The sequence below is a fragment of the Hemitrygon akajei genome, chromosome 3, assembly GCF_048418815.1.
Source record: "Hemitrygon akajei chromosome 3, sHemAka1.3, whole genome shotgun sequence".
NCBI lineage: Eukaryota > Metazoa > Chordata > Chondrichthyes > Myliobatiformes > Dasyatidae > Hemitrygon > Hemitrygon akajei.
This window is the reverse complement of record NC_133126.1, coordinates 161,293,411-161,319,845: the sequence shown is the minus strand read 5'-3', so window position 1 is coordinate 161,319,845 and position 26,435 is coordinate 161,293,411. Positions and strand designations below refer to the sequence as shown.

Genomic DNA, 26,435 nt, shown 5'->3' with positions numbered 1-26,435 from the left:
CCCTGCTTGTAATTTCCTCAAAAAATTGCAGCAGGTTAGTTAGGCAGAATTTTCCTTTCAGGAAACCATGCTGGGTTTGGCCTATCTTGTCATGTGCCTCCAGGTATTCCATAAACTCATCCCTAACGATCTATTCCAACAACTTCCCAACCTCTGATGTCAGGCTAACTAATCTATAGTTTCCTTTCTGCTGCCTCTCACACTACTTAAATAGTGGAGTAATATTTGCAATTTTCCAGTCATCTGGTACAATGCCAGAATCTATCGATTCTTGAAAGATCATTGTTAATGCCTCCGCAGTCTCTCCAGCTACTTCCTTCAGAACCCAGGTCCAGGAGATTTACCCACCCTCAGACCATTAAACGTCCTGAGCACCTTCTCAATCATAATTTTCGCAGCACATGCTTCACTTCCCTGACACTCTTGAATGTCCGGTATACTGCAGACGTCTTCCACTGTGCAGACTGATGCAAATTACGCATTCAGTTCTTTTGCCATCTTAGCGTCTCTCATTACAATATCTCCAGCATCATTTTCTATTGGTCCTATATCTACCCTCAACTCTCTTTTACCTTTTATATACTTTAAAAAGCTTTTAGTATCTTTGTTGATATTAGTCTCCAGCTTCCTTTCGTAATTCACCTTTTCCTTCCTAATGACCTTCTTAGTTTCCTTCTGCAAGTTTTTAAAAGCTTCCCAATCCTCTATCTTCCCACTAGCTTTTGCTTCCTTGTATGCCCTCTCTTTTGCTTTTACTTTGGCTCTGACTTCACTTGTCAGCCACAGTAGTGTCGTCCTTCTATTTGAAAATTTCTTCTCATTTGGAATATATCTGTCTTGCACTTCCCTCATTGGTCGCAGAAACTCCAGCCATTGCTGCTCTGCTGTCCTTCCTGCTAGTGTCCCTTTACAGTCAACCTTGGCCAGTTCCCCCTCATGCCATTGTAATTTCCTTTATTCTACTGAAATACTGAGTCATTGGAATTTAGTTTCTCCTTCTCAAATTTCAAAGTGAACTCGATCATATTGTGATCACTGTTCCCTAAGGGTTCCTTAACCTTAAGCTCTCTTATCACCTCTGGATCATTGCACAACACCCAATCCAGCACAGCCAAACCTTTAGAGTCTAAGGGTTCTAAGACATTCTACAAATTCTCTCTGTTGAGGTCCAGTACTGGCCTGGTTTTCCCAATCCATTTTCATGTTAAAATTCCCAATGATTAGCATGACATTGCCCTTCTGCCATGCCTTTTCTATCTCCTGCTGTAATTTGTAATCCACATCCCGGCTGCTGTTTGGAGGCCTATGTACATTGGACATTCAACTCCCAATGGCAGCTATCCTTTAGCCAAGATTCAGAGATGGCCACAACATCATACTTGCCGATCTGTAGCTGAATTTCTAGATTGCCCATTTTATTCATTTTGCTGCGTGCATTCAAATATAACACTTTCAGTCCAGTATTTGTTGCTTTCTGTTTTAACTGCACCATGCCCTGTAACTCATTCCACTGGCTGGGATTATGCCTCATCTCCTGCTTGTCCTTCCTATCACCTCTGTTGCACACTATTTTTGATTTATTTCTGTTTTCCCCTTCTTCAGCTCTATATTTGCGGTTCCCATCACCCTGCCAAACTACTTTAAACACTCCCTAACAACTCTATTAAACCTGTCTGCTAGGATATTGGACCCCTTTGGCTTCAGGTGTGAAATTTTAGACAGGTGTGCGGAGAGGAAAGGTTTAGACTGATACTTGGTCAGCATGGGCCATTTGGGCAGAAGGGACTGTTGCATGTTGCATGACTTTAGGAGTCCTGGAGATCCTTGCCTTTGAATGGAGAAGAAACACTTGGGATGTCGTTGAGTACTGTAGATCCCTGCACGGGGAGCACACGGCTCCTGTGTCCAGTGGAGGAAACGCAATAGTTCACGGACTACTTTTTGCTTGCCTTGTAAGGCACCCCCTGTCCCTTCTGCGTAACTGCCGGAAATTCTTCATAGACTTCACCAACCTCAAAACCAGGGTGGTCCCAAGTCATCCTTGATCCCCAGGGACTGCTTAAAAATACCCTTCAGCATTGAGGAAGGGAGCTCTCCTCACCATGTAACTTGCTCTGTAGCTAAATTGCCTGAAAACCCTGGCTGTTTAGCTGTAAATAACTCACATAAGCAGAGAAAAGTTTCATTACTGTGAAGTCAGATCCCTGGAGGAACAAATGGCCCATGAGGCTGGAAAGCAGGCACTGTTTGCAATATCACAAGTTTCACTGGGCGTTTTCTTAATTTTCCTGGTTATTTAGAGCCAGTCGGATGTTGAGCAAACATTTTGATCGGAAAGCAAAGTGCTGTGATAATTCTGCTGTGTATCACTTTCAGGCATCAAGCAAGATCAGCTCTGTCCCAGTGATGAGGCATAAAATCACAGAATGTCAGAAACAGGCTGCCTCAATGGACAGAGAGAAAGAGTTGATGTTTCAGGCCAATCACCTTTCATTACGATTTCTCTTTAATCAGTCACAATTACCTTATTTTCTGTGCATCCTCTTAATTTCTGAGATCTAAATTTCCTTTTGAAAGAATTAGTCAACCTCTAATAAATTTGAACTCCCAATTTAAACAGCTACTTAAGTTGATTTATATTATTCAAAGAAGATTTCTAATGCTGCTCTCTACAAATTCAAGCATCTGCAGCCTCTAGTGTTTCTGGTGTTGTTGCCTAGAGAAAGATCCTGGTGTTTCTCAGATTGCTATTTGTAAGTTTCCTCAGCACTCCCTGTGAGGAGCATGAAGAATATCATATGCCTTACTGAGAGCCAGTCAGCCTCTGGGTGTGCTTTTCAGATTTAAGCTCATCTCAATATAGCATGAGTAAAACACCAACAATCTCCTCAAAACATTCTCCACCCCGCCCATGTTAGACCATAAGACATAGGAACAGAATTAGGACATTTAGCCTATCAAGTCTGCTCCACCATTTGATCATGGCTTATTTATTACCCCCCTCAACCCCATTTCCCTGTCTTCTCTCCTTAACCTTTGAGGCCCCTACTATTCAAGAACCTATCGACTTCCATTTTAAAAATTCCTGAAGACTTGGCCTGTGACAATGAATTGCACAGAATCACCACCCTCTGTCTAAAGAAATTCCTCCTCATCTTTCTTCGAAAGGGACGTTTTCTGAGGGTGCACCTTCTGGTCTTAGATTCTCTTTTTAGGCCTTTCAATATTTGATAGGTTTCAATGAAATCCCCCTCTCATTCTTCTAAAATCCAGCAAGTACAAGTCCAGAGCCATTGAATGCGCCACATACATTAACCCTTACATTTCTGGGATCATTCTTGTGAACCTCTGCTGGACCCTTTCCAATGCCAGTACACCCTTTCTTAGATAAGGTGCCCAAAATTACTTACAGTACTTCAAATGTGGTCTAACCAATGCCTTATGAATCCTCAGCATTACATCATCATTGTGTGTTGTGTTGTATGATGTGGGTGATCATAGTTCCATGACCATGATAGTCCTTGCCAAACTTTTCTCAGAAGTGGTTTGCCATTGCCTTCTTCTGAGCAGAGTCTTTACAAGATGGTTGCAGCCAACATTTATCAGTACTCTTCAGAGATTGTGTGCCTGGCATCAGTGGTTGCATAACCAGGACTTGTGATAAGCACTAGCCGCTCAAACCACCATCCGCCACCTGCTCCCATTGTTTCATGTGACCCTGATTGGGGGTGCTACACCTTGCTCAAAGGTAACCTGCAGGCTAGCGGAAGGAAGGAGCACCTTACATCTCCTTTGGTAGAGATGTATCTCACCCCACCACCCTCAGCATTACATTCTTGCTTTTATATTCTGTCCTCTTGAACTGAATACTCACATTGCCTTTCTTTGTGGAAGTCCTGAAAAATGCCCTGAAACCTTTGATAGCTGCTAAACTCCCTCTCTTTCAATCTTTTTATTAGTATTAAAAATATTATGAACAAAATACAATTAAAATATTAATAAGGGATTACAAACATACAAACTCCCATTACACATGAAGGAATACATAAGCAATGAATACAGTATAAACAAGTTTTCCCAAAACATAAACCATATAGTATATATATGAACAAGGTAAATCTAGATATTTCATAATATATAATATAAAAAAAGAGGAAAAAAAATCTATATATGAAAAGTTAACTAATCTACTAATCTAACATCTAAAGAAAAAAAAGCAAAGAAAGAAAAACAAACTAAAAAAAGAACTAAAAAAAAGAGAAAAAAAGGGCTGTTTATAGTATCTCACAAGAATACATAAACATCAATGTCGTCAACTCCGATCCTCTCAACATACATACGATTAAAGCTGAAAAAACCAATAAGCTTGGCACAGGGCCATTACATCATATGAAAATATTGAATAAATGGTCTCCATATCTTTTCAAATTTAATAGAAGTATCAAATACAGCACTTCTAATTTTTTCTAAATTTAGATATAACATAGTTTGAGAAAGCCAATGAAATACCGTGGGAGGATTAATTTCCTTCCAATTCAACAAAATAGATCTTCTAGCCATCAAAGTGAGAAAAGCAATCATTCGACAGGCGGAAGGAGATAAATGGAGTGAGTCCATCATCGGTAAACCAAAAATTGCGGTAATAGGATGGGGTTGTAAATCGATGTTCAGTACCGCCGAGATAATATCAAAAATATCTTTCCAATATTTTTTCAAAAGCGGACATGACCAAAACATATGAGTTAAAGACGCGATAGCTGCTAAACTCCCACTCTCACCATTGCTGATTACTAAAGTTTGAGATTTCTAAAAAATAGTTTTTAAGTGCTTCTGAATTCTAGCAAAGATCAAAAACTAGTAAAGTTCAGGCAAATAATTTTAAGATAAGTGAATATCAATATAATTAAAATAATCTAAAATCCCATAGATAAAGATAACCAATAAAAAGGAATAATTAATTTAAAAAGTTTTTTTTTAAAAAAGCCTCCTGATCCATAACTTTGTAATTCCTAATGAAATCATTGGGCTGTTGGATCTGAGAGGTCATCCAACATTAACTGGAAAATCGCAATAAAACTAGGCTGAATGCTGAACTTTGACGCAAAGTAATCCCAAGATATTTGTGTTTCATGCTGCATTCGTGGAGATTCCAAAATACTGATTTAAGTTTAACAATGGTGCTTCTGCCATTGGCTAGCAAGATCCATCCTAATAAACTGCAGAGATTTTATCAATGTGACTTAATCACATTATTTGAACCTGACAAGGTGTTTAATTTATATTTGGCAAGATGTTTGGTGGATAGGCTCTAGGGCAGGATAGTTTTCTCAGCTGCCTGAATTCTGTTGCTGTTCAAAATAGTGTTAATCCTAAAAACAGTGACTTACTGTATTTTTGAACAACTGCTTTTGTTGAAAAAGAAAAGGTCCTATTTGACCAAATAGCATGCATGCAGCTGCAAAACCCAATTTCAATTATTGTGCAATGATATCAGAATCAAGTTTATTATCTCTTTATTATAGGACACAAAATTTGTTGTTTTGTCACAGCAATGCAGTGCAAAGACAAAAAATTAAATGAATACAAAATAAAGTGGGGAAAAAAAAAGAATATGAACCATAGCTTTGTGTTGCTTTCATCACTTTGAATCAGTCAATAGTTCTCTTGTCACTGGATGAAAAATTGTTAGGGGTAAGACTGGATCACAAAATAAAAGACAATATTCCAGTGTGTTACAGAAGGAATGCTGCATTATCAGAGGCATTCCTTTGTGAAAGACCGAGGCCTATTTATTAGTTAGAGATCTCTGGAAGTATTTTGGAGAGATGAGAGTACTAGTTCCAAGATGACATTTCTGCCTTGAACAAAAGAATGTATGAAAAGGGAATGGTTATGAGGGAAAAAGATTAGAAATACTTTTGGGTTTTCAGAATTGATGACTTGTGGGATGGTAGTTGTATTGAATTGTGATCACGTTTGTCTTTGAAAGGATAAAATAGAACAAAATAGTGCAGTGTTTAAGATCATTTGGAAGAGTTGCTTAATTCCTGAATTTTACTTTTATAATATCCAATTATCTTATGTAAACAGATAATTAATTGTTTTTACTGGAGATGTTGGTAAGTACAACAGCAGATACTTGATTTTTGCTTGGGGTAATCAATAATTCCAGTTTTGGTACATGTGAAAATCAGCACTTAAATTTTCTATTTCAGTTCATAATGATACTTAAGAACATTAAACATTGCAGAACAGAACAGGCCTCTTGGCGCTCAATGTTGTGACAACCTTTTAACCTACTCTAAAATCAATCTAACCCTTCCTTCCTCCATAGCCCACAATTTTTCCACTTCATAGTGATTTCACTACTTCTGCTAGTTAAGTACTTCTGCTCTTTATCCATGCATGTCTCCCCCAAGTGGTTTCATGTAATAAGGTACAGTTTCTTAAACAAATAAATTATGTTTATCTTGTGTGACAGCAGCAAGCAGCTTTGCTGCAGAATAGGGCATGTTAGTAGTTTCCTGGAACACACCCAGTCTTTCAGTCTCTGCATATCAGTCTCAGCATCAGTGACAACATCCTTCCAGATAGCCAGCGTGGTTTTCAAACAGGCCATGGTACAGTGGACATGATCTTCTCACTGAGGCAGTTCCAAGAGAAATGTGTTGAGCAGCAGAGAAGTCTCTAGGTCACATTTGTTGATCTAACCAAAGAATTTGACACTGTTGGTAGAGATGGCCTGTGGAAGCTCCTACCAAAATTCGGTTGCCCCCCACGCCTAACCAACATCATCCGTCAGTTCCATGAAGGCATGGAAGGCCACATCAACATGTGTGGTGAGTTGTCAGACCCATTTCCCATCAGCAATGGTGTAAAACAGGGTTGTGTTTTGGCTCCTACTCTTTGGACTATTCTTCGCTGCTGTTCTTCAGGATGCCACATCAGACCTGAAGTCAGGGGTCTTCCTACAAATGAGGGTTGATGGCGGCTCCTCAACCTCGCAAGACTGAGAGCAAAAACAAAAGTCAGGGACATTGTGGGGCATGAGCTACAGTTTGCTGATGACTGTGCACTGGTTGCCCACTCTCTCGAAGACTTACAGGAGATCACCAGTCACTTTGCCAGTGCAGCCAAAAGCTTCGGACTGACAGTCAGCCTGAAAAAGACGGAAGTTTTGTACCAACTGGCTCCTGGCTCAAGCTACAAAGAGCCAACTGTCCTCATTGACGACACTCGTCAAAATGCTGTCAACAAGTTTTGCTACCTGGGCAGCACAATTACATCCTCAGCTTCTCTGGATGGAGAGATTAAGTCAAGAACCAGAAAAGCCTGCTTTGCCTTTGGTCAGCTGAAAGATCGAGTTTGGTCACAGAACATCAGGTTGGCCACCAAGTGCAAGGTATATAGGGCCATTGTCAGTCTTGCTAAACGCGTGTTGGCGCGTGGCCTAGTGGGCAAGACATCAGACTAATAACCTGAAGGTCACTGGTTCGAACCTCAGCTGAGGCAGCGTATTTGTGTCCTTGAGCAAGGCACTTAACAACACATTGCTCTGCGACGTCACCGGTGCCAAGCTGCATGGGTCCTAGTGCCCTTCCCTTGGACAACATCAGTGGCGTGGAGAGGGGAAGGCCTGCAGCTTGGGCAACTGCCGGTCTCCCATACAACCCTGCCCAGGCCTGCGCCCTGGAAACTCCAGGCGCAGATCCATGGTCTCTCGAGACCGACGGATGCCACCACCTTGCTATATGGATGTGAGATGTGGTGCCCATATCAGAGTCACTTACACCAGCTTGACCAACTGCAGCAGTGTCACCTACGTTCTCTGATGAAGATCACCCGGCAAGACAAAGTCTCCAATACTGAGGTCCTCTCTCGAGCCGGAATGCCAGCGGTTTCAACCTTAGTGATGTCAGCCCAACTGCGTTGGGCAGGACATGTTGTCAGAATGCCTGACGGAAGACTGCCCTGAGACATCTTGTACGGCCGACTGTCCAGTGGTACCCGAAAACGAGGGGGCCAGTGGCTTCGGTACAAGGATGTTCTGCACAGGAGCCTCAAGAAAGCTGACAGTGGGGGGACACCATCAGAAAAGGTGTGAACACTGCTGAGAACAAGCTCATAGAGGCAACAGAGGAAAGACACAGGAAGCACCACAACAGAGCTTCTGCCCCTGCTGCCCCTCCAGGTCTTGCTTGCCAAGTATGTGCAAGCAGTGCCTGTCAAGGATTGGCCTGTACAGCCATTCCAGGACGCACATATCACACCCTACTAACTGACTGAAAGGAACCATCATCCTCCTATGGGATGGATAGCCAATGAGAGAGCTTGACTTGTATTATAATTTAATATTTACTGTCTCTTAGTAGAGAAGTGTTGGTAGCCACCTGCTCTCAGTTAGAACTGCAAATTAAATACACTGTTGATTTATTCAAATTTTGGATGGTTCTGAAGATGAACAAGAACCCAAAGACTTGTCTATTGGACTAATAGTCTGTTGATGACCATGCAGTATTTTAGAAGGATTTGATTATGTGCATTCTCATTGAGAATCTAAATGATTAGAACATGTGAGTAAACTTAGCTCCCGTGAAAACTTCTTAACAAGGTTATTTGTACTTGTGTTACAGAATGTACAAGTATATTTATACAGAAGGCAGGTGTAGAGAGCTACAGAGTGATAAATTATGATGAAGCAGATTTGACTTTTATTTTTGAATCTAAAACTTTAGAAATGGAAACTCTTAAGTTATTGCAGTCAACATTTTCTTCATATTTGATTTCAGGTTGATTTATTTCCGCTGTAAACAGAGACTTTGGAAGGAAGAATCCTTATATTTTGTTATCTATGCCTTTGTGGGCAATATATGCAACATGTTTGGAGCCCTTCTTGCAAAACAACTGAATATTCAGGTTAGTGATTATAATTTATGGAAACTCATTAGAGGTACTCAAAAATTTCCGTGCTCTTGGCATCAGTTTTCCACAAACTTTCCCTTGCTAATCTTTCAAAGAACGTTTGTTTTCCAGCTTCTCCACAATCATCTCAATTTCTTTAATGTTTTCTTTTTTTGACCTGTCACAAACTGTCATTGTTTTATATGTTGTTGTTAATCATATGTTGGAAAAAAGCCATATTGCAACTTTAGGCATTCATTTGTTTCCTCTTGTGGAAGTTTCATGATTCTGAACACTGAGCAATCTTGTTATCTGAAACATTCATTTCCTCTCTGAAATCCTCCTGATCTTTGGATTTGTTCTGTTAAATAATTTAATACAAAAGTACAGATAACTGGTTTGTGTAAAAATGTTGGCGTTTATACTAAGAAAACATAATTACGAAGTAGGAGAGTTAGGATAGGAACACCGGCTTGTTAAATTTAGTCTAGTAAGTCCAATATAAAATTATAATGTTTAATTTATTACATATGCAATAGCTTTTGTTACTGCAATACAAACAGAAGAACACTCAGCAGGTGAGTCAGCTGTGGAGAGAAAAAACTGAGACAATTTAGAAAACTAGCACACATATTTAAACATTGTAGAAAAGTGCTTTGAAATGATTGAGGAGAAATGTGTGAAATGGTGGAGACCAGAAGAAGAGGATGCTGAAGTTAATGTCTCTGATCTGTCTGGAGGAGGAGGGAGGACAGAGGAGAGAGGGCGGAAAATAACTTTTTCGAGCTGTGATGTAGAAAATGTGGCTATGGTGGAAATCTGAAGGTAGGAGAAAGTTAGGAAAGTCCAAAGCACAGGCAGCTTCTGTACTGACAAAAAAGTACTGAATTACATCAGGACTAGCCAGGGACTAAACGTCAAAAACAGAAAACGTAAATCTGACACAAAAATTGAAAAGATTTGAAGAATACCCAGTAGAGCAAGCAGCAATTATATATAGAGAGAGAGAGGGAGAAAGAGAAACTGAGCCAATGCCCCTGCTGATCAACCTAAAATGCCAAACTTACCCCCCATACCCTCCCTTCACACACCCTTCCAGAGATTACTTGGACTAGCAAGCACCTGGGAACTCCTTGCTTTTGCACTAGAAATGGCTGTTTCTGACTCAGACTGGATAAACTGGTTATTTGAAATAGCTGAGTCTGGTGTTGATCCCAGAGCTAGTCTGTACCTGTAGAAAGAGTGGGATGTTACTCCTGTATGTTTGAGTGGTAAAGGCCAAAGACTGAGGTTAGAGTGTGCCAGGTAAATTAAAATATCACAGCTCTGGAAAAGCTATGGCACCCCTGTGGTCAGAAGGTTAGATGAAGAGTCACTTCATAGATCACATGTACATTGAAACATCAAAATGTGCAGTGAAGTGTGTCAAAGCAACACACACAAAATGCTGGAGGAGCTCAGGAGGTCAGGCAGCATCTTTGGAAAAGAATAACAGTCAACATTTCTTCAGGACTGGAGAAGAAGGGTCTCAGCCTGAAATGTCGACAGTTTACTCTTTTCCATAGATGCTGCCTGACCTGCTGAGTTCCTCCAACATTGTGTGTGTGTGTGTGTGTGTGTGTGTGTGTGTGTGTGTTTTACTTTGGATTTCCAGCCCTGCAGATTTTTTTGTGTAGTGAAAGTGTCATTTGCATCAAATCAAGTCAGTGAGGATTATGGTGGGCAGCCCACAAGTGTCACCACGATTCCAGCACCAACAAAGTGTGCCTTCAACTTACTGGAGCACCTGGAGGAAATCCAACCATTTAAGGGGAGAACGTACACACTTCTTGCAGACTGTGATGGAAATTGATCCCTGATTGTCTACTTGCTGGCAGTGCAAAGCGTAACACTAACCGGTATGCTACCACGCTGCCCTAATCTAATCAATCTGCAGGAGGAGGGAGTACAGGGAAGAGAAACAAAAAGCTGTCCAGAGCTATGAAGTAGAAAATGTGGCAGTGGTTAAAATCTGAAGGAAAGGAGGAAGTTAGGAAAGCTCAAAGGACAGGCATCATTGGTATTGACGCGAAAAACAAGTTACATCAGGAATGGTGTATATCACCTTTCGCTTTAAATAAACTCACGGACTTGGCCTTCACCGCAGTCTGTGCAGTGCATTCCACAGATTCACCATGCTTTGGCTAAAAGAGTTCCTCCTTACCTCTGCTCTAAAAAGTCGCCCCTCAGTTTTGACGCTGTGCCCTCTAGTTCTGGATACCTAAATGAGGAAACATCCTCTCCACATCTGCCTTATCTAGTCCTTTCGACATTCGGTAGGTTTCAATGAGATCCGCACGCGTTCTTCTAAATTCCAGTGAGGACAGGCCCAAAGCTGCCAGACGCACCTAATATATTAACCCCTGCATTCCCGGAATCATCCTTGGGAACCTCCTCTGGACTAGCAATGCATCCTTTTTGAGATAAAGGGCCCAAAACTGTTGACAATACTCCAAGTGCGGCTTAACTAGTATCTTATAGAGACTCAGCATTATCTCCTTGTTTTTATATTCAGTTCCCCTAGAAATAAATGCAAACATTGCATTCGCCTTCTTTACCACAAACTCAACCATGTGAATTAACCTTCTGGGTGTCTTGCATGAAGACTCGTAAGTCCCCTCCTTCCTCCTTCCTTCCTTCTTGTTTTACGGCGGTTGGTACCCAGCTAATGGTGCATTACTGCCACCTTCTGCTCCAGAGTGTGGATCAGACGATAGACCTACATTCTAAATCCACACACACACACACACACACACACACACACACACACACACACACACACACCACACACACACACACCACACACACACACACACACACACACACACACCCACACACACACACACACACACACACACCCCTCCTCCCCCTCCTCCTCCTCTCTCTCTCTCCCTCCCTCTCCTCCTCCCTCTCTCTCCCCCCTCTCTCTCCCCCCTCTCTCTCCCCCTCTCTCTCCCCCTCTCTCTCCCCCCCTCTCTCTCCCCCTCTCTCTCCCCCTCTCTCTCCCCCTCTCTCCCCCTCTCCCCCCTCTCTCCCACTCTCTCTCCCCCCTCTTCTCCCACTCTCTCTCCCCCCCTCTCTCCCCCCTCTCTCCCCCCTCTCTCCCCCCTCTCTCTCCCCCCTCTCTCTCCCCCCTCTCTCTCCCCCCTCTCTCTCCCCCCCTCTCTCCCCCCCTCTCTCTCCCCCCTCTCTCCCCCCCTCTTCCCCCCTCTCTCCCCCCCCCTCTCCCCCCTCTCTCCCTCCCTCCCCCTCTCTCCCCTCTCCTCCTCCCTCTCTCTCCCCCTCTCCCTCTCCCTTCCTCTCTCTCTCCCCCTCTCCCTCTCCCTTCCTCTCTCTCTCTCCTCCCTCCCCCTCCTCTCCCCTCCCCCCCTCTCCCTCCCCCCTCTCCCTCCCCCCCCTCTCCTCCCCCCCTCTCCTCCCCCCCCTCTCCCTCCCCCTCTCCCTCCCCTCTCCCTCCCCCTCTCCTCCCCCTCTCCCTCCCCCTCTCCCTCCCCCTCTCCCTCCCCCTTCTCCCTCCCCCTCTCCCTCCCCTCTCCCTCTCCCTCTCCCTCTCCCTCCCCCCTCTTCTCCCCCCCAATCTATACTTTGGCCATCCTAGTACCCTATCCTGCTTATACATTATATCCTATAATAAACCCCTGTATCCCTTAAGAAAGCTAAAAGTACCCTGACCTGTGCCCTCTCACCCATGCCCAGTAACCCTTTTAAATGTGAATTCCTGCGCCCCCCATTTCCCTTAGATTAATTCTCATCATCTCTCTCTGTATCCCATACCTTCCTGCAACTCAGAACTACATGTTCTACTGACTCCTCTTCCTGACATTTCTCACACAACCCTATCATTTTCAATGTTTTGTTTAGTGCACAGTGCCCCAGTCTTAACCTAGTCCACACACTTTCCTCTCATCTGTATCCACTGCCTACCCTAGTACCTGTAACATTTCCTTTTGTATTTGATATAAATGCCTCCCTTTCCCCTCTCTGTCCATCTTTCTTGCCACATTGGATGATTCTTTCCCAGATTACACACTTAGCCTCTGCTTTACTGATGTTAATGTGCATTTCTATACTTTCTTTCTTCAACGCCCTCTTTTCCAACTCATCCACCCTTCTCATTCATCCTTCCACCCCGACAATGTGCTGGAACCCCATTAGAAATTTAACTGACCCTTCCCCTGATTTGCAACCTCTTGTGACTGACTGAAGGACTTCATAAAGTACATCTTGCCGGCTGTTTGAGTGAAAAGACCTTAAAATTGCTAGAACTGCGGATGAATCTGAGCATATCAACACTTGACTTGTCTAGCTTTCTCCACCCATCGCAACTCAACCAACACTGCCAACATCACTGTATACACTCCTAACTTATTAGATGTTCTGCTGCTGATTCCAATTTCTTTGCTGGTGTAGCCACCCCAAAACCCTGTCACTCCTTTTTCAGGTTCCTTAGCACCATCCGTATAAATCTGAGTATAACTACTATACTTTTCCGTCACATGGTAGTTAAATGCACTTACAATCAGTTTTATGTTTTCCTTTCCTTTTTTACCTCTAATAACTGCCAGTCTACGTCAGGCCATACAATCTTCCATGGAAGCTACAACCAGATAAACTAGTGAAGGACTTATCCTTAGATCAACACTCCACATTCCTTCAGTAGTATCATTCCCTACACGACTAAATTTGTCTCCCTGAACCCTCCATTCTCCCAGCACTCCTGCAACACTCCTTTGTGGGGTGAGAATCATTGTGCCCCTGCATTGTGCCCAGTAGTTTGCTATCAATTGCATCCTTCTTAGTTCCAAAGGCATTATTCCCAATTCTACATGTAGGACTGATACTGGTGATGTTTTAAAAGCCCTACTGCACATTCTCAAAGCCTGAGCCTGAATCACATCCAGTTTCCTTATAAGAGACCTAGCTGTTGATCCATATGCTACACTTCCATAGTCCAACACAGATCTTACTAAAGCCACATACATTCTCTTCAACGCTGAACAACTTGCTCCCCATTCCCCTACCAGTCAAACATCTCATCACATTTATTACTTTTTACATTTCTCCTCAAGTTTCTTGATATGGTCTGCCCATGTTAACTGTGAATCAAATATAACTCCCAGAAATTTAAATGACCAACCCTTTCTAATTCTATCCAATACATCCTTAACTTCTTCCCTACCTCAATTCTTTTCCTGGTGAAACATACAGTTTGAGTTTTTTCTACTGAAAATCTACATCCCCAATCATAACCCCACTCCACCACTTCATCAATTGCTCCTTGTAGCTTCCTGATTATATGCTCCATGTTCCTGCCTCTTTTCCTCAAGGCCCCAATCATCTGCAAACAGTGACCTACCTATATCCACTGGTACCTTTGTGAAGACATCATTGATCATAATGATGAAAAGTAATGGGCTAACCACACTACCTTGAAGTGTGCCGTTTCCCACTATGTACCCGTTTTGATAATTCTGACCCAATCTGAACTTGAATTTTCCTACCAAACAAAAAATCTTTTATCCAATTAAAAACACTCCACCAACCCCCATCTTGTGCAGTTTAATTAACAATCCTTCCTTCCACATCAGGTCATAGGCTTTTTCTGTGTCAAAAAAACACTGCAACTACTGACTCTTTATTTGCCTGGGACTTGCTTATTTCTGTCTCTAACCTTATCACTGAGTCCCTGGAATTCCTTCCCTTCCCAAAATCACTCCGATAACTTGCCAGCATTCCCCTCTTATCATAACGATAACCTTTCTGTTATCATCCTTTCCATTATCTTACATATATTTGATGTTAGTGCTATTGGCCTGTAGCTAGTAGGTTTTGATGGATCCTTGCCAGGTTTCCTTATTGGAATTACTACTGCTTCTTTCCATTGCACTTGGTAATCTTCCCTCCTCCCACACTCTGTTATAAAAATGCAGCAACTTCAAGAGCGCTCCTTCTCCTGGATTTTTTTAGGATTAACATAGCATATCAGATCTTTCCCTGGGGTGATTGGTCTCGATCTCCTTATTGCTCTCACCATCTCTGCCAAAGTAAATGGTTCATCAATTATATCATGTTTCTTCCCTCCTGTTTAACACACACCTGGGTGCTGACTCATTGTTCTTTCCTTTCTCTGTTCTTCAGCCAAAGTTTTTGAACTATGTATCTTTACAAATGACTTGGCCATGATCTCAGCCTAATCCCTGCTGGAGACTGCTGTTTCCTCCTCAGATATCATTACTGGATATTTCCATTCCCTTCTATCTTCTCCCATCCTCTTAATCATTCCCCATACCTCTCCCACAGGTGTTGTTCTTCCTATTTTGTTGCAAAAACTCCTCCAACTTGCCCTTTTAGCTTGACGTATAGTTCTTCTCGCCACTGCCTGTGCCTTCTTACATTGAATCAAATGCTGCATATTATGGGTTCTCTTAACTAGTCTAAATGATCTATTTCTGTTTTTTATAGCCTGACAACATTCCTCTGTCCACCATGGAACCAGTTTTCTATTCATCCTATTTTTACTCCTGGGTATAGATCGTTCTGCTGCCATAGTAATTGCTGAAGTCACCTGGCTGTTTAATTCATCTATATTTCCAGAAATGTCAATCCTTGTCAGTGCTTCTTTACTCAACTTCTGGAACTTAACCCAATCTGTTTTTCCAAACACCCACTTTGGGATTCCACCACCTGATCTTTCTTCAACTCTTTCATCCACTGAACATGAAACTAGGTAGTGATCGCTGCCTACTGTTGAAGCAGTCCAAACTCCCCAGTTACTAACTCCAGCCAAGGTATTAGACACTAACGTAACATCTAATATTGACTCAGTTCCTGTTGTTATTTTTATCCTTGTTCCTCTACCATCATTCATACACACCAAATTCTTTTCTTCCATCAAATCTTCAATTACCTTTCCATTTGAATCTGTAAAAGAATCCCCCTCATGTTGTGCTGTGAGCATTGAAATCTGCACACTTCATGTCTGTTGGTCCTTGTATCCTTAGTAGGCTATCCAAATCCAACCTTTTTACATGGATTGTAGTAGTTAATTATAACCACTCCCTCCCCTCTCTCCCACATTTCCACCACTATGTATTCCTGATCATCTCCCTTTTCCAGTACCCTATATGGTATATATTTTTTGATTAATGAAGCACAACCCCCTCCTCCCCGTAGATTTCTGTCTTTCCTTATCATCATATATCCACATACCACAAAGTCTAAAGGTGGTTTCAACCAAGTCTCCTGAATACACACTACATCCGATTTTACAACCATTTCTTTAATAAACTGCTTGGATTCCTGGCTATTGGCCAGTAAGGTCCTTGCATTCCATTGCAAAATAATCACCATAATTAGTATTAACCAACCCATGGCACTTCCTGGTTTGACTGATTAGTGAGGTTCTCCCTCACTTCTTCCCATGTCAGTCCTACTAACCCTAAATGGTTCATTGCTGCTTTGACCACCAGCTGAATTTTTTCACTTTTTGACTTTACCTCAGCCGTACTATTAATCACTCCTGCAATGAATGTTACTAGAGCCTTTTTGTCTACATAAGTCCTGTCATTTATTCTTTGTTGCATCTCTCACATCCCTCTTGCTCCTGTTCATTAGGAACATTATTCTGTCCTCTTGACATTTCTTACAGCTTCTGCATAAGTGATCTTTCTTTTCACTCTTATTTCTTGAATTTTATTCTCCCATCTCATAACCTCACACCCACTACACGCCACATTATGAGCTCCTCCACAATTACAGCATTTTGGTTGCACTCCTGTTCCACACTTTCCATATTGATGATCACCCCCACACTAGCACATCTCCTCTGCCTATTACAGTGGTTAGCTATGAGTCCAAACCTTTGACAATTATAGCACCTCAATGGCTTTGGCACACACTCCCTTACTGGGTAACTCATGAAACCCAGGAACACCTTCCCTGGCACTCTTCCGTCTTCAAATTCAATCAATACTGTTTCACTTTCCTTTTTCACTTCCTCCTTTGTTGTCTTCAGTCTTTGAACATTCATTACTTTTCCTCTTCTGATATTCCTCTTTAACTTCTCCATATTGATACTCATTGGTACCCCTGTGATCACTCCTTTTCATCCACCACCATTTCATGCTCCCAACCTCCCTGTGTATTCCACCTTACATTTTCCTATCTCTCTTAATTTGAGTGCTTTCTCAAGCTGTTCCTCATTTGCACATCTTACCAATAGATTGCCATCATTAAGGACATTCGCAAGTACTATTTCCCGTCTTATTTGCCAGTGTTGTTGTTAGCACAAATGGGTTAATTTTCTTCATGTTTCCTTGAGCCTTCTCATTAAACCTTATTATGACAACACCTCCTCTCTGAACTTGTTCGTCTTCCTCACTTTCAGAGCTCTCTCCACTATCATTTCTTATTCTTTTACTCCCTTTGTCTCGGTTTTCATTCATCCGTCCCTTCACTATCTCCTCATGCCCTTTATTTCTCCCTAGCTGCCTCACCAAAGGCAGCAGTTCGGCAGCTTGCTCAGCCTCGCTTCTACCTGCACCAGAACCAGAAACACAAGCATGCACAGGCCAACCCTTGCCCAGTTGGACCTTCCTGATACAAGTGAACTGACACCCTGCACAGGTTCAACCGAGTTCTCAGCCCAGACCCTCAGCCAAGCTCCCCGACTCATAAGTCCTTCTGCACCTCTGATGTTTGAATTTTCTCCCCATTTAGATAATAACCTTCTGTATTGGAGGGGTCATGACTGTCACGTGGCAGCACCGCCCATTAGCTGGTTGGAAGGCATGCCAACTGCCAATTAAGGTTTGACCCCTCCTTGCCCATCAATGCGCACCTAACCATTGGCCCCTTTAATTAGCCTGTACTTGGCCTCGGGCAGTTGGCATTTATAACCATATAATCATATAACAATTACAGCACGGAAACAGGCCATCTCAGCCCTTCTAGTCCATGCCGACGCTTATTCTCACCTAGTCCCACTGGCCTGCACTCCGCCCATAACCCTCCATTCCTTTCCTGTCCATATACCTTAACTCTGCTGGCACCGAGCCATTGGGCTTCCTGTGAATTACCTGGGTGGGTCCCTCCAGCGCTGCTGCACTATAAAGGTGCCACATGTGCTGGACACTTTCTCTTTTTGCAGTCCCTGTGGGACCACCCTGCTTCACTTCAGGCAAAGAACCGTAGCGGCACTGGAGAAACTATTGGTGAGTTGTGCATTGAGTAGGGTTAGGAGTGTTCATAATTGTCTCTTATAACATAAGAGCCGTGCCTGCACAGAGTGAAGGGGAGACGGGTATCCTATTGACTGTGTGTGTGTGTGTGTGTGTGTGTGTGTGTGTGTGTGTGTGTGTGTGTGTGTGTGTGTGTGTGTGTGTGTGTGTGTGTGTGTGTGTGTGTGTGTGTGTGTGTGTGTGTGTGTGTGGATTTAGAATGTAAGTCTATCGTCTGATCCACACTCTGGAGCAGAAGGTGGCACTTTGTTCTCACGTGATTTTCCCACGTTCGTTAGTAATTGTCTGCGTGTGTTTTATTGCCGATCCGACTGCTGTAAATTGTGCGTGTGTGCGTGTTGCTTCTATTGCCATTTTCCCACGTTTGGCTTCTGTAAGTAAAATCCTTTTCCACCAAGGCTGCATGTCCAGAATCCTTGTCCTTGAGACCTATCGAATCTGTTCCCTCACTTACCACACCTTCACTCTTGTTCCTTTTACCAAAATGCATTATCATTCTTTCCCAACACTGTATTCCACCTGCCACTTTTTTGCCATTTCTTCTAATTTGTCTAAGTTCTGCTGCAATTGCATTGCTTCCTCAGCACTTTCTACCCCTCCATCTGTCTTCATATCATCCACAAAGCCATCAATTCCATTGTCTAAATCAATAACAAACAGTGCCAAAAGTAGCGGTCCCAATACAGACCCCTGAGCAACACCAGTAGTCACTGGCAGCCAACCAGAAAGGGCCCCTTTTATTCCCACTCGCTGCCTCCTGCTTGTCACCCATTCCTCCATCCATGCCAGTATCTTTACTATAATGCCATAGGAATTTATCTTGTGAAGCAGCCTCATGTGAGGCACTTTATCAAATGCCTTCTGAAAATCTAAGTATATGACATCCACTGCATCTCCTTTGTCCACCCTGCTTGTTACTTCCTCGAAGAACTCTAACAGATTTGTCAGGCAAGATTTCCCTTCACAGAAACCATGCTGACTTTGACTTATTTGATCATTGGTCTCCAAGTACCCCAGAATCTCATCCTTAATATGAACACTTTCTTAACCACTGAGGTTAGGCTAACTGGCCTATCATTTCCTTTCTTTTGTCTTCCTCCCTTAAAGAGTGGAGTAACATTTGCAATTTGCCAGTCCTCTGAGACCATGCCAAAATCAAGTGATTCTTGAAAGATCATGACCAATGTTTTCTATTATCTCTTCAGTAATCTCTTTCAGGACACTGGGATGTAATCCATCTAGTTCAGGGGACTTAAGACCTTTGAGTTTTGCCTAGCACTTTTCCCTTTGTAATGGCAATGGCACCCACTCCTGCTCCCTGATGCTCACAGACATCTGGCATACAGCTAGTGTCTTCCACAGTAAAATCTGAAGCAGAGTACTTAAGTTCATCCGTCATTTCTTCGTCCCCCATTACTACCTCACTCGCGTTATTTTCCACTGGTCCAATATCAACTCTCACCTCCCTTTTATTTGTTATATGACTGAAAAACTTTTAGTATCCTGCTTTATATTATTGGCTAGTTTGCCCTCATATTTCACCTTTCCCCTTCTTGTTGCTTTTTTAGTTGCCTTTTGTTGGATTTTAAAAACTTTCCAATCTTCTAACTTCCTACTCACTTTTGCTACCTTGTATGCCCTTTCCTTGGCTTTTATGCGGTCCTTAACTTCCCTTGTCAGCCATGGCTGCCTAGCCCTGCCATTTGAGAACCACTTCTGTGTGATATATCTTTCCTGCGCTTTGCGAACTACTCCCAGGAATTTCAGCAACCTCTGCTCTGCCGTTACTCCTGCCAGTGTTCTCCTCCAATCCACCTGGGCAAGCTCCTCTTTCATGCCTCAGTAACTCCCTTTATTCCATTGCGATACTGATACATATGACTTATGCTTTTCCCTCTCAAGTTGCAGTTGGAATTCAATCATATTATGATCACTGCCTCCTAAGGGTTCCTTTACATTAAGCTCTTTAATAAAATCTGGGTATTACACAACACCCAATCTAAGATAGACTTTCCCTAAGTAGGCTTAAGCACAACCTGCTCTAAAAAGCCATCTTGTAGGTATTCAAAAAATTCCCTCTCTTGCGATTTGACACCAACCTGATTTTCCCAATCCCCTTGCATACTGAAGTCCCCCATTACAATTATGTCATTACATGCTTTTTCTGATTCCATTTGCAATCTCAACCTCGCATCTAGGCTAGTATTTGGAGACTATATATAATTTCCATAATGGCTTTTTACCCTTGCAGTTTCTTTACTCCACCCACAAAGATTTGACATTCTCTGACCCCAAGTCATGTCCTTCTGAAGAAGTAATTCCGTCTCTTACCATTAGAGCCACACTACCACCTATGCCTTCCTGCCTGTCCTTTTGATACAAGGTATATCCATTGATGTTAAACTCACAACTGTGACCTTCTTTTGGCCACGACTCAGTGATGCCCACAATGTCATACTGACCAATCTCAAACTGGCCCACAAGTTTGTCCACTTATTCCGAATGCTATGTGTATTTAAATACAGCACCTTCAGTCCTGCATTCTTCACACTTATGAGTTTTGCCTCTGTGGTACAACTTAACTCTTCACTCTGTCTGCAGTTGTACCCAATCATTGGCTTGTCCTTCCTTATATTCATATCACATATAACATCATTTACTTGTAAATCTGCTGGCTCAACCTCAGCTTTATCATACTGGTCCCCATTCCCCTACCATATTAGTTTAAACCACTCTAATTAGTTTAAACTAACAAACCTGGCTTCAAGGATATTGGTCCCCTCTCGAAATAAACTTACTTAAAATTTTATTATTTACTTGTATGTAACAAAATTATACATAAATAGGGATCAGTGTAGAATATAAATAATTTATTAGCATCTCCTTTCTCATACCTTTCAATTGTTAATTGATGAAACTTCACAAGATTGATGCCTCCCCCTTCCCCTCTCTCCCCTTCCCCTCTCTCCCCTTCCCCTCTCTCCCCTTCCCCTCTCTCCCCTTCCCCTCTCTCCCCCTTCCCCTCTCTCCCCCCTTCCCCTCTCTCCCCCTTCCCCTCTCTCCCCTTCCCCTCTCTCCCCTTCCCCTCTCTCCCCTTCCCCTCTCTCCCCCTTCCCCTCTCTCCCCCCTCACACTCTCATATAATCATGCCTGAGAACTAATCAATGCGGTTAATATCATTGTTTTGCCATCCTTTACTTCAAGTCTACGATTGGAGATCAAATATGTCCTTTTCGTGATGTATAAATTACATGAACTTGCAAATCCTCTGCAATTTCTGAAATCTATTCTCTATGTGTTATTAAGCATTAATTTTAACTTATCTCACTCAAGAAGGGGAAAAAAAACTGACAGCAGTTTTCTGAATTGTTGCTCAAAGCTTGATTTGATTAAAGGGATTTCAAGAACATGCTGTTTAAGTTTCTCCTGTAGAATTGTATAGGACGTTACATTATTTGACACAAGCCTTATGGAACAATGACATCAAGTGAATCATGATAGAAAGTACCTGGTCGAATGTTTGGACCATTGTATTTCAATTCACTACTGAAAACAAATCCCATACATCCTAACAGACTAATGTGTCGATGCATGTTGAGGATAAGAGAGAGGCAGTTCGAGCTTCTGAAAAACATTAGGATAGATACTGTAAGTCCCCAGAGCCAGATTGGATATACGGGAAGGCAAAGGAAGAGATTTTTGGAATGTTAACTCTGATTTTTATGTCCTCACTTGCCACAAGAGTAGTATCAGAGTATTAGAGGATGGAAAATGTTGTTCTGTTGTTCAGTAAAGGTAATAAGGATAACCCTGGGCATTATAGACCAGTATGTCTTTTGTTAGTAGAGGCAAACTTAACGAGAAGGATTCCTGGGGAAAGGATTTATGAGCACTTGGAGAAGTACTGTCTTACTTGGGTTAGTCAGCATGGATTTGTGAGAAGTGGGTCATGTCTCAAGACTCTGAGTTTTTCTAGGAGGTGGCAAAACAAATTGATCAAGGTAGAGGGGTGTATATGTATTTTAGTAAGGGTTTTAACAAAGTTCCTCATGGTAGGCTCTTCCAGGAAGTCGTGAGGCATGGGATCCATGGAAACTTGGCTGCATGGATTTGGAATTGGCTTGTCCGTAGTTGGTAGAGGTGGTTGTAGATGGAACGTATTCTGCCTGGAGGTTGGTAACCTGCTCTTTGTTAGTTTTATAAATAACTTAGATGAGGAAGTGGTAGGGCAGGTGAGTAAATTTACAGATATCACAGTGGCTGGTGGTGTCATGGATAGAGTGAAAGGTTGCAGGTTACAATAGTTTATAGACATGATGCAGAGCTGTGGGAATGCAGTTCAATCTAGAAAAGTGTGAGGTGATACAGTCTGGAAGATTGAATTTGAAGTCAGAGTACAAGGTTAAAGGCAAGATTCTTAGTGGTCTAGAGGAATAGAGGGATCTTGGGGGGGGGGGGGCGAGGAGTAGGCAAGTCCATAGATCCTTTAAAGTTACTGCACAAGCCCAAAAGAGTAGTTAAGAAGGTCTGTGGCTGAGCAGCTGAGTTCACCAGCTGCGGGGTTATTTACAGCCCAGTAAAACTGTGGTTGGACAATACTTGGAATACTGTGTTCTGTTCTAGTCATCTTATTATGGGAAGGATGTGGAAACATCAGAGAGGGCGCAGAGGAGATTTACCAGGATGATTCCCGGATTCAAGAACATACCTTAGGGAAGGTTGAGTGCGCCTGGCTTTTCTCTTTCAAGTGATGGAGGATAAGAGGAGACTTGATAGAGGTGTATAAGATTGAGAGGCATATATGGAGAGGCGGGTTTGAGGTATCTCTCCGCCAAAGGAGGTGTAATTTGTTCCTTCCCTCCACTAGCCTGCAGGTCACCCTTGTTAAAGATGTAGCACCTGGTTAGCCCCCCCGAACGGTGTCACGTGAAACAATGGGAGCAGGTGGTGGATGTTCATGTGTGCAATTGGTGTACATCACAAGTCCTGGTTTTGCAACCACTCATGCCAGGTAGACAGTCTCTGAAGAGAATTGATAACAGATGGGATCACGTGTCTTTTAAAGAAGAAGGCAATGGCAAACCACTTCTTTGGAAAAAAATTCACCAAGAACAATCGTGGTGATGAAAAGAGCATGCTCACACATGTCATACGACACAGCACATTACGGACGAACAAGATGGAGTGGACAGCCTTTTCTCCCGGGGTGGCAGGGTGGCAATAGCAAATGTCAGAGGACATCAGTTTAAGATGAGTGGAGGAAAGTTTAGGGGAGATGACAGATATAGGATTTTTACACAGAGAGTGATGGATGCCTGGAACACCCTGCAGGGGGTGATAGTAGAGGCTAAGACAATAGGGACATTTAAGAGACTCTTAGGTAGGCACATGGGTGCAGAAAAAAAGAAGAATTATGTGTTGCATGTGAGGGAAGCATTAGATTGATTGTGGAGTGAGTTTATATTGTTTGGCACAATATCGTGGACCAAAAGGCTTGTACTGCACTGTACTATTCTATGGTCTCTACTTCCAACGTTTAATGACATATCTGTTTTTGATTATGTATGATCTTAATTGTTAACTGAGATTTAAAATAGTGTCTCCCTTGAGGGCTCAGCATCAATCTAGTTGAACTGTGCAATTAGAATCTGAGATCTGTATCTTGGTCTGGGCAGAGTTATTTAATAAGTGGAATAATGGTGGTGATCTATCAATGATTTAACTTTTCCTTTTTTAAAAGCATGGATTAAGCAATTCCATCTGCAGATTGTGACCTGGTTAACTGCATCTGCATATAGAAGTCTATATACTGCTGGCTTGGGCTCATTCACTCAGGTTCCTGGCATGCATATGAAAATAAAGATATAAAGTTTCATTAGATTTCTTCATCAGACTTGGCACGTACTGTTGAAAGTTGGATTAAATAAAGGCAAACTGTTCAATAGATGAACTTTTGTTCACTATGGATTAAGGTATTGTTAGATCTTCACCATCACTCACTCATCTGTTGAATCCATCCAGATCAATGTACAATTTTCAAATTCCCTCCAAACTTGCACTGTTTAAATAACTATACTTAGGTTATTTTGCATCAGCTCTCAGTGTAATGCATTCCGAAAATAAAATGTCCTTACTCAGGCACAAATTAATGCTTGCGGCTTCTTTCTCTTTGAGGAATTTACTCTCTCCGGTCCTGTTCACCCTGTACACATCAGACTTCCAATATAACTCAGAGTCCTGCCATGTGCAGAAGTTCGCTGATGACACGGCCATAGTGGGGTGTGTCAGGAATGGACAGGAGGAGGAGTATAGGAAACTGATACAGGACTTTGTGATATGGTGCAACTCAAACTACCTGCGTCTCAATGTCACCAAGACCAAGGAGATGGTGGTGGACTTTAGGAGATCTAGGCCTCATATGGAGCCAGTGATCATTAATGGAGAATGTGTGGAGCAGGTTAAGACCTACAAGTATCTGGGAGTACAGTTGGACGAGAAGCTAGACTGGACTGCCAACACAGATGCCTTGTGCAGGAAGGCACAGAGTCGACTGTACTTCCTTAGAAGGTTGGCGTCATTCAATGTCTGCAGTGAGATGCTGATGATGTTCTATAGGTCAGTTGTTGAGAGCGCCCTCTTCTTTGTGGTGGCGTGTTGGGGAGGAAGCATTAAGAAGAAGGACGCCTCACGTCTTAATAAGCTGATAAGGAAGGCGGGCTCTGTAGTGGGCAAAGTACTGGAGAGTTTAACATCGGTAGCTGAGCGAAGGGCGCTGAGTAGGCTACGGTCAATTATGGAAAACCCTGAACATCCTCTACATAGCACCATCCAGAGACAGAGAAGCAGTTTCAGCGACAGGTTACTGTTGATGCAATGCTCCTCAGACAGGATGAAGAGGTCAATACTCCCCAATGCCATTAGGCTTTACAATTCAACTGCCAGGACTTAAGAACTTTTTTTTTCTTTTTAAAGCTATTATTAATGCTTTTGAATTAGTGATTTAGATGCATATCATATTATTACTGAGTTAAGTATTGTATGTAATGAGTTTTTGCTACAACAAGTGTATGGGACATTGGAAAAAATGTTGAATTTCCCCATGGGGATGAATAAAGTATCTATCTATCTATCTATCTATCTATCTATTTGTGCTTGCTCAGCATTTACTTCACATAGGATCCTGCCAGTAGAGGACACTTGCATCCTTTAGAAAATTAGATTGGGCATAAGACGATTAGACAGGACAACATCCAGAATGCACAGAAATGAATCGTTCTTTCGAAAAGGCTAATGTTCTATATTTTGATCTGTTTCCAGGTTTTTACAGCAGCTTATATGGCAGCAGTGGATATTCTCAATTTCGTGCTAATTCTGTTTCCTGTGTGTGGTTCCAGATCAAAATCAGGTAGAAATAATGTGTTGCCAGAAGTCCTGTACATTGCCTGAATTTTTGGGAGGAAAAATCTGCAAGATCAGTGTATCATTGCTATGATTCTGTGAAACTGATTGCTAATTAACTGTTGACAATTGCAATTTTTTTCTCTTCATATTGTTTGTGTTATACAAAATTAATCCATTCAGCGTCTGATGACTCTCATAATCCCATTTTCTGATCCCAGTTCATTTCACCATTTGATTTATTCTTGAACACCTGTGATTAAAAAATTGATCTTATTTTTCTTAGTTTTTGTGAATGTTTTCTGCATCTTCTCCTTGACCCCCATAATTCCTCTTAAATTTACCCAGCCTTGGAGGCAATATCGTAATTCCTACCTAACCAATCTCTCAGGTATACAATATTATTATTACTTTACATTGCATTTAATTAATAAATTGTAGAATCCTTTGAAAGTAGAAAAATGTTGAAAATACATCAAAGATGTATATCAAAAACCCTTGAGTACGTCCTCTAAGCTCTTAAGTTTTTGTTGCCATGTAGAGACTGGACTAAATAGACTGGAATTCAGAAGAAATTTTATCGACAGGGTGTTGAGAATGCAGACCTTATTATATGGAGATGATATGGAAAGATTCACATCACATTAAATAGAAACTAGATACATACGTGAGGGGATAAAGTATAGGATGATATGTAGATAGGATGAGATGGAAGGTAGAAGGTTTCTAAATGGAACAAATTTAATCCCACTGGATCCAAAGGCCCCTTTTTGTATTGTTAGATTTTGTGTTATGTCTTAAACATATTATCTACGTTCTCAGATGAGATTTTCAAATGACATGACCAAGTATTGCAGA

General features: G+C 42.1%; 1 protein-coding gene across 2 annotated transcripts in view; it reads left to right on the top strand.

Annotated features, from left to right (window-relative positions):
- Positions 1 to 26,435, top strand: part of tmem44 (transmembrane protein 44) — a 54,942-nt gene that overhangs the window by 1,886 nt on the left and 26,621 nt on the right. For both annotated transcript variants that reach the window (XM_073041173.1, XM_073041174.1), the window contains exons 2-3: positions 8,790 to 8,916; positions 25,497 to 25,584. In XM_073041173.1, coding sequence (XP_072897274.1) covers positions 8,790 to 8,916; positions 25,497 to 25,584 — 215 coding nt within the window. The remainder of the gene's footprint in view (positions 1 to 8,789; positions 8,917 to 25,496; positions 25,585 to 26,435) is intronic.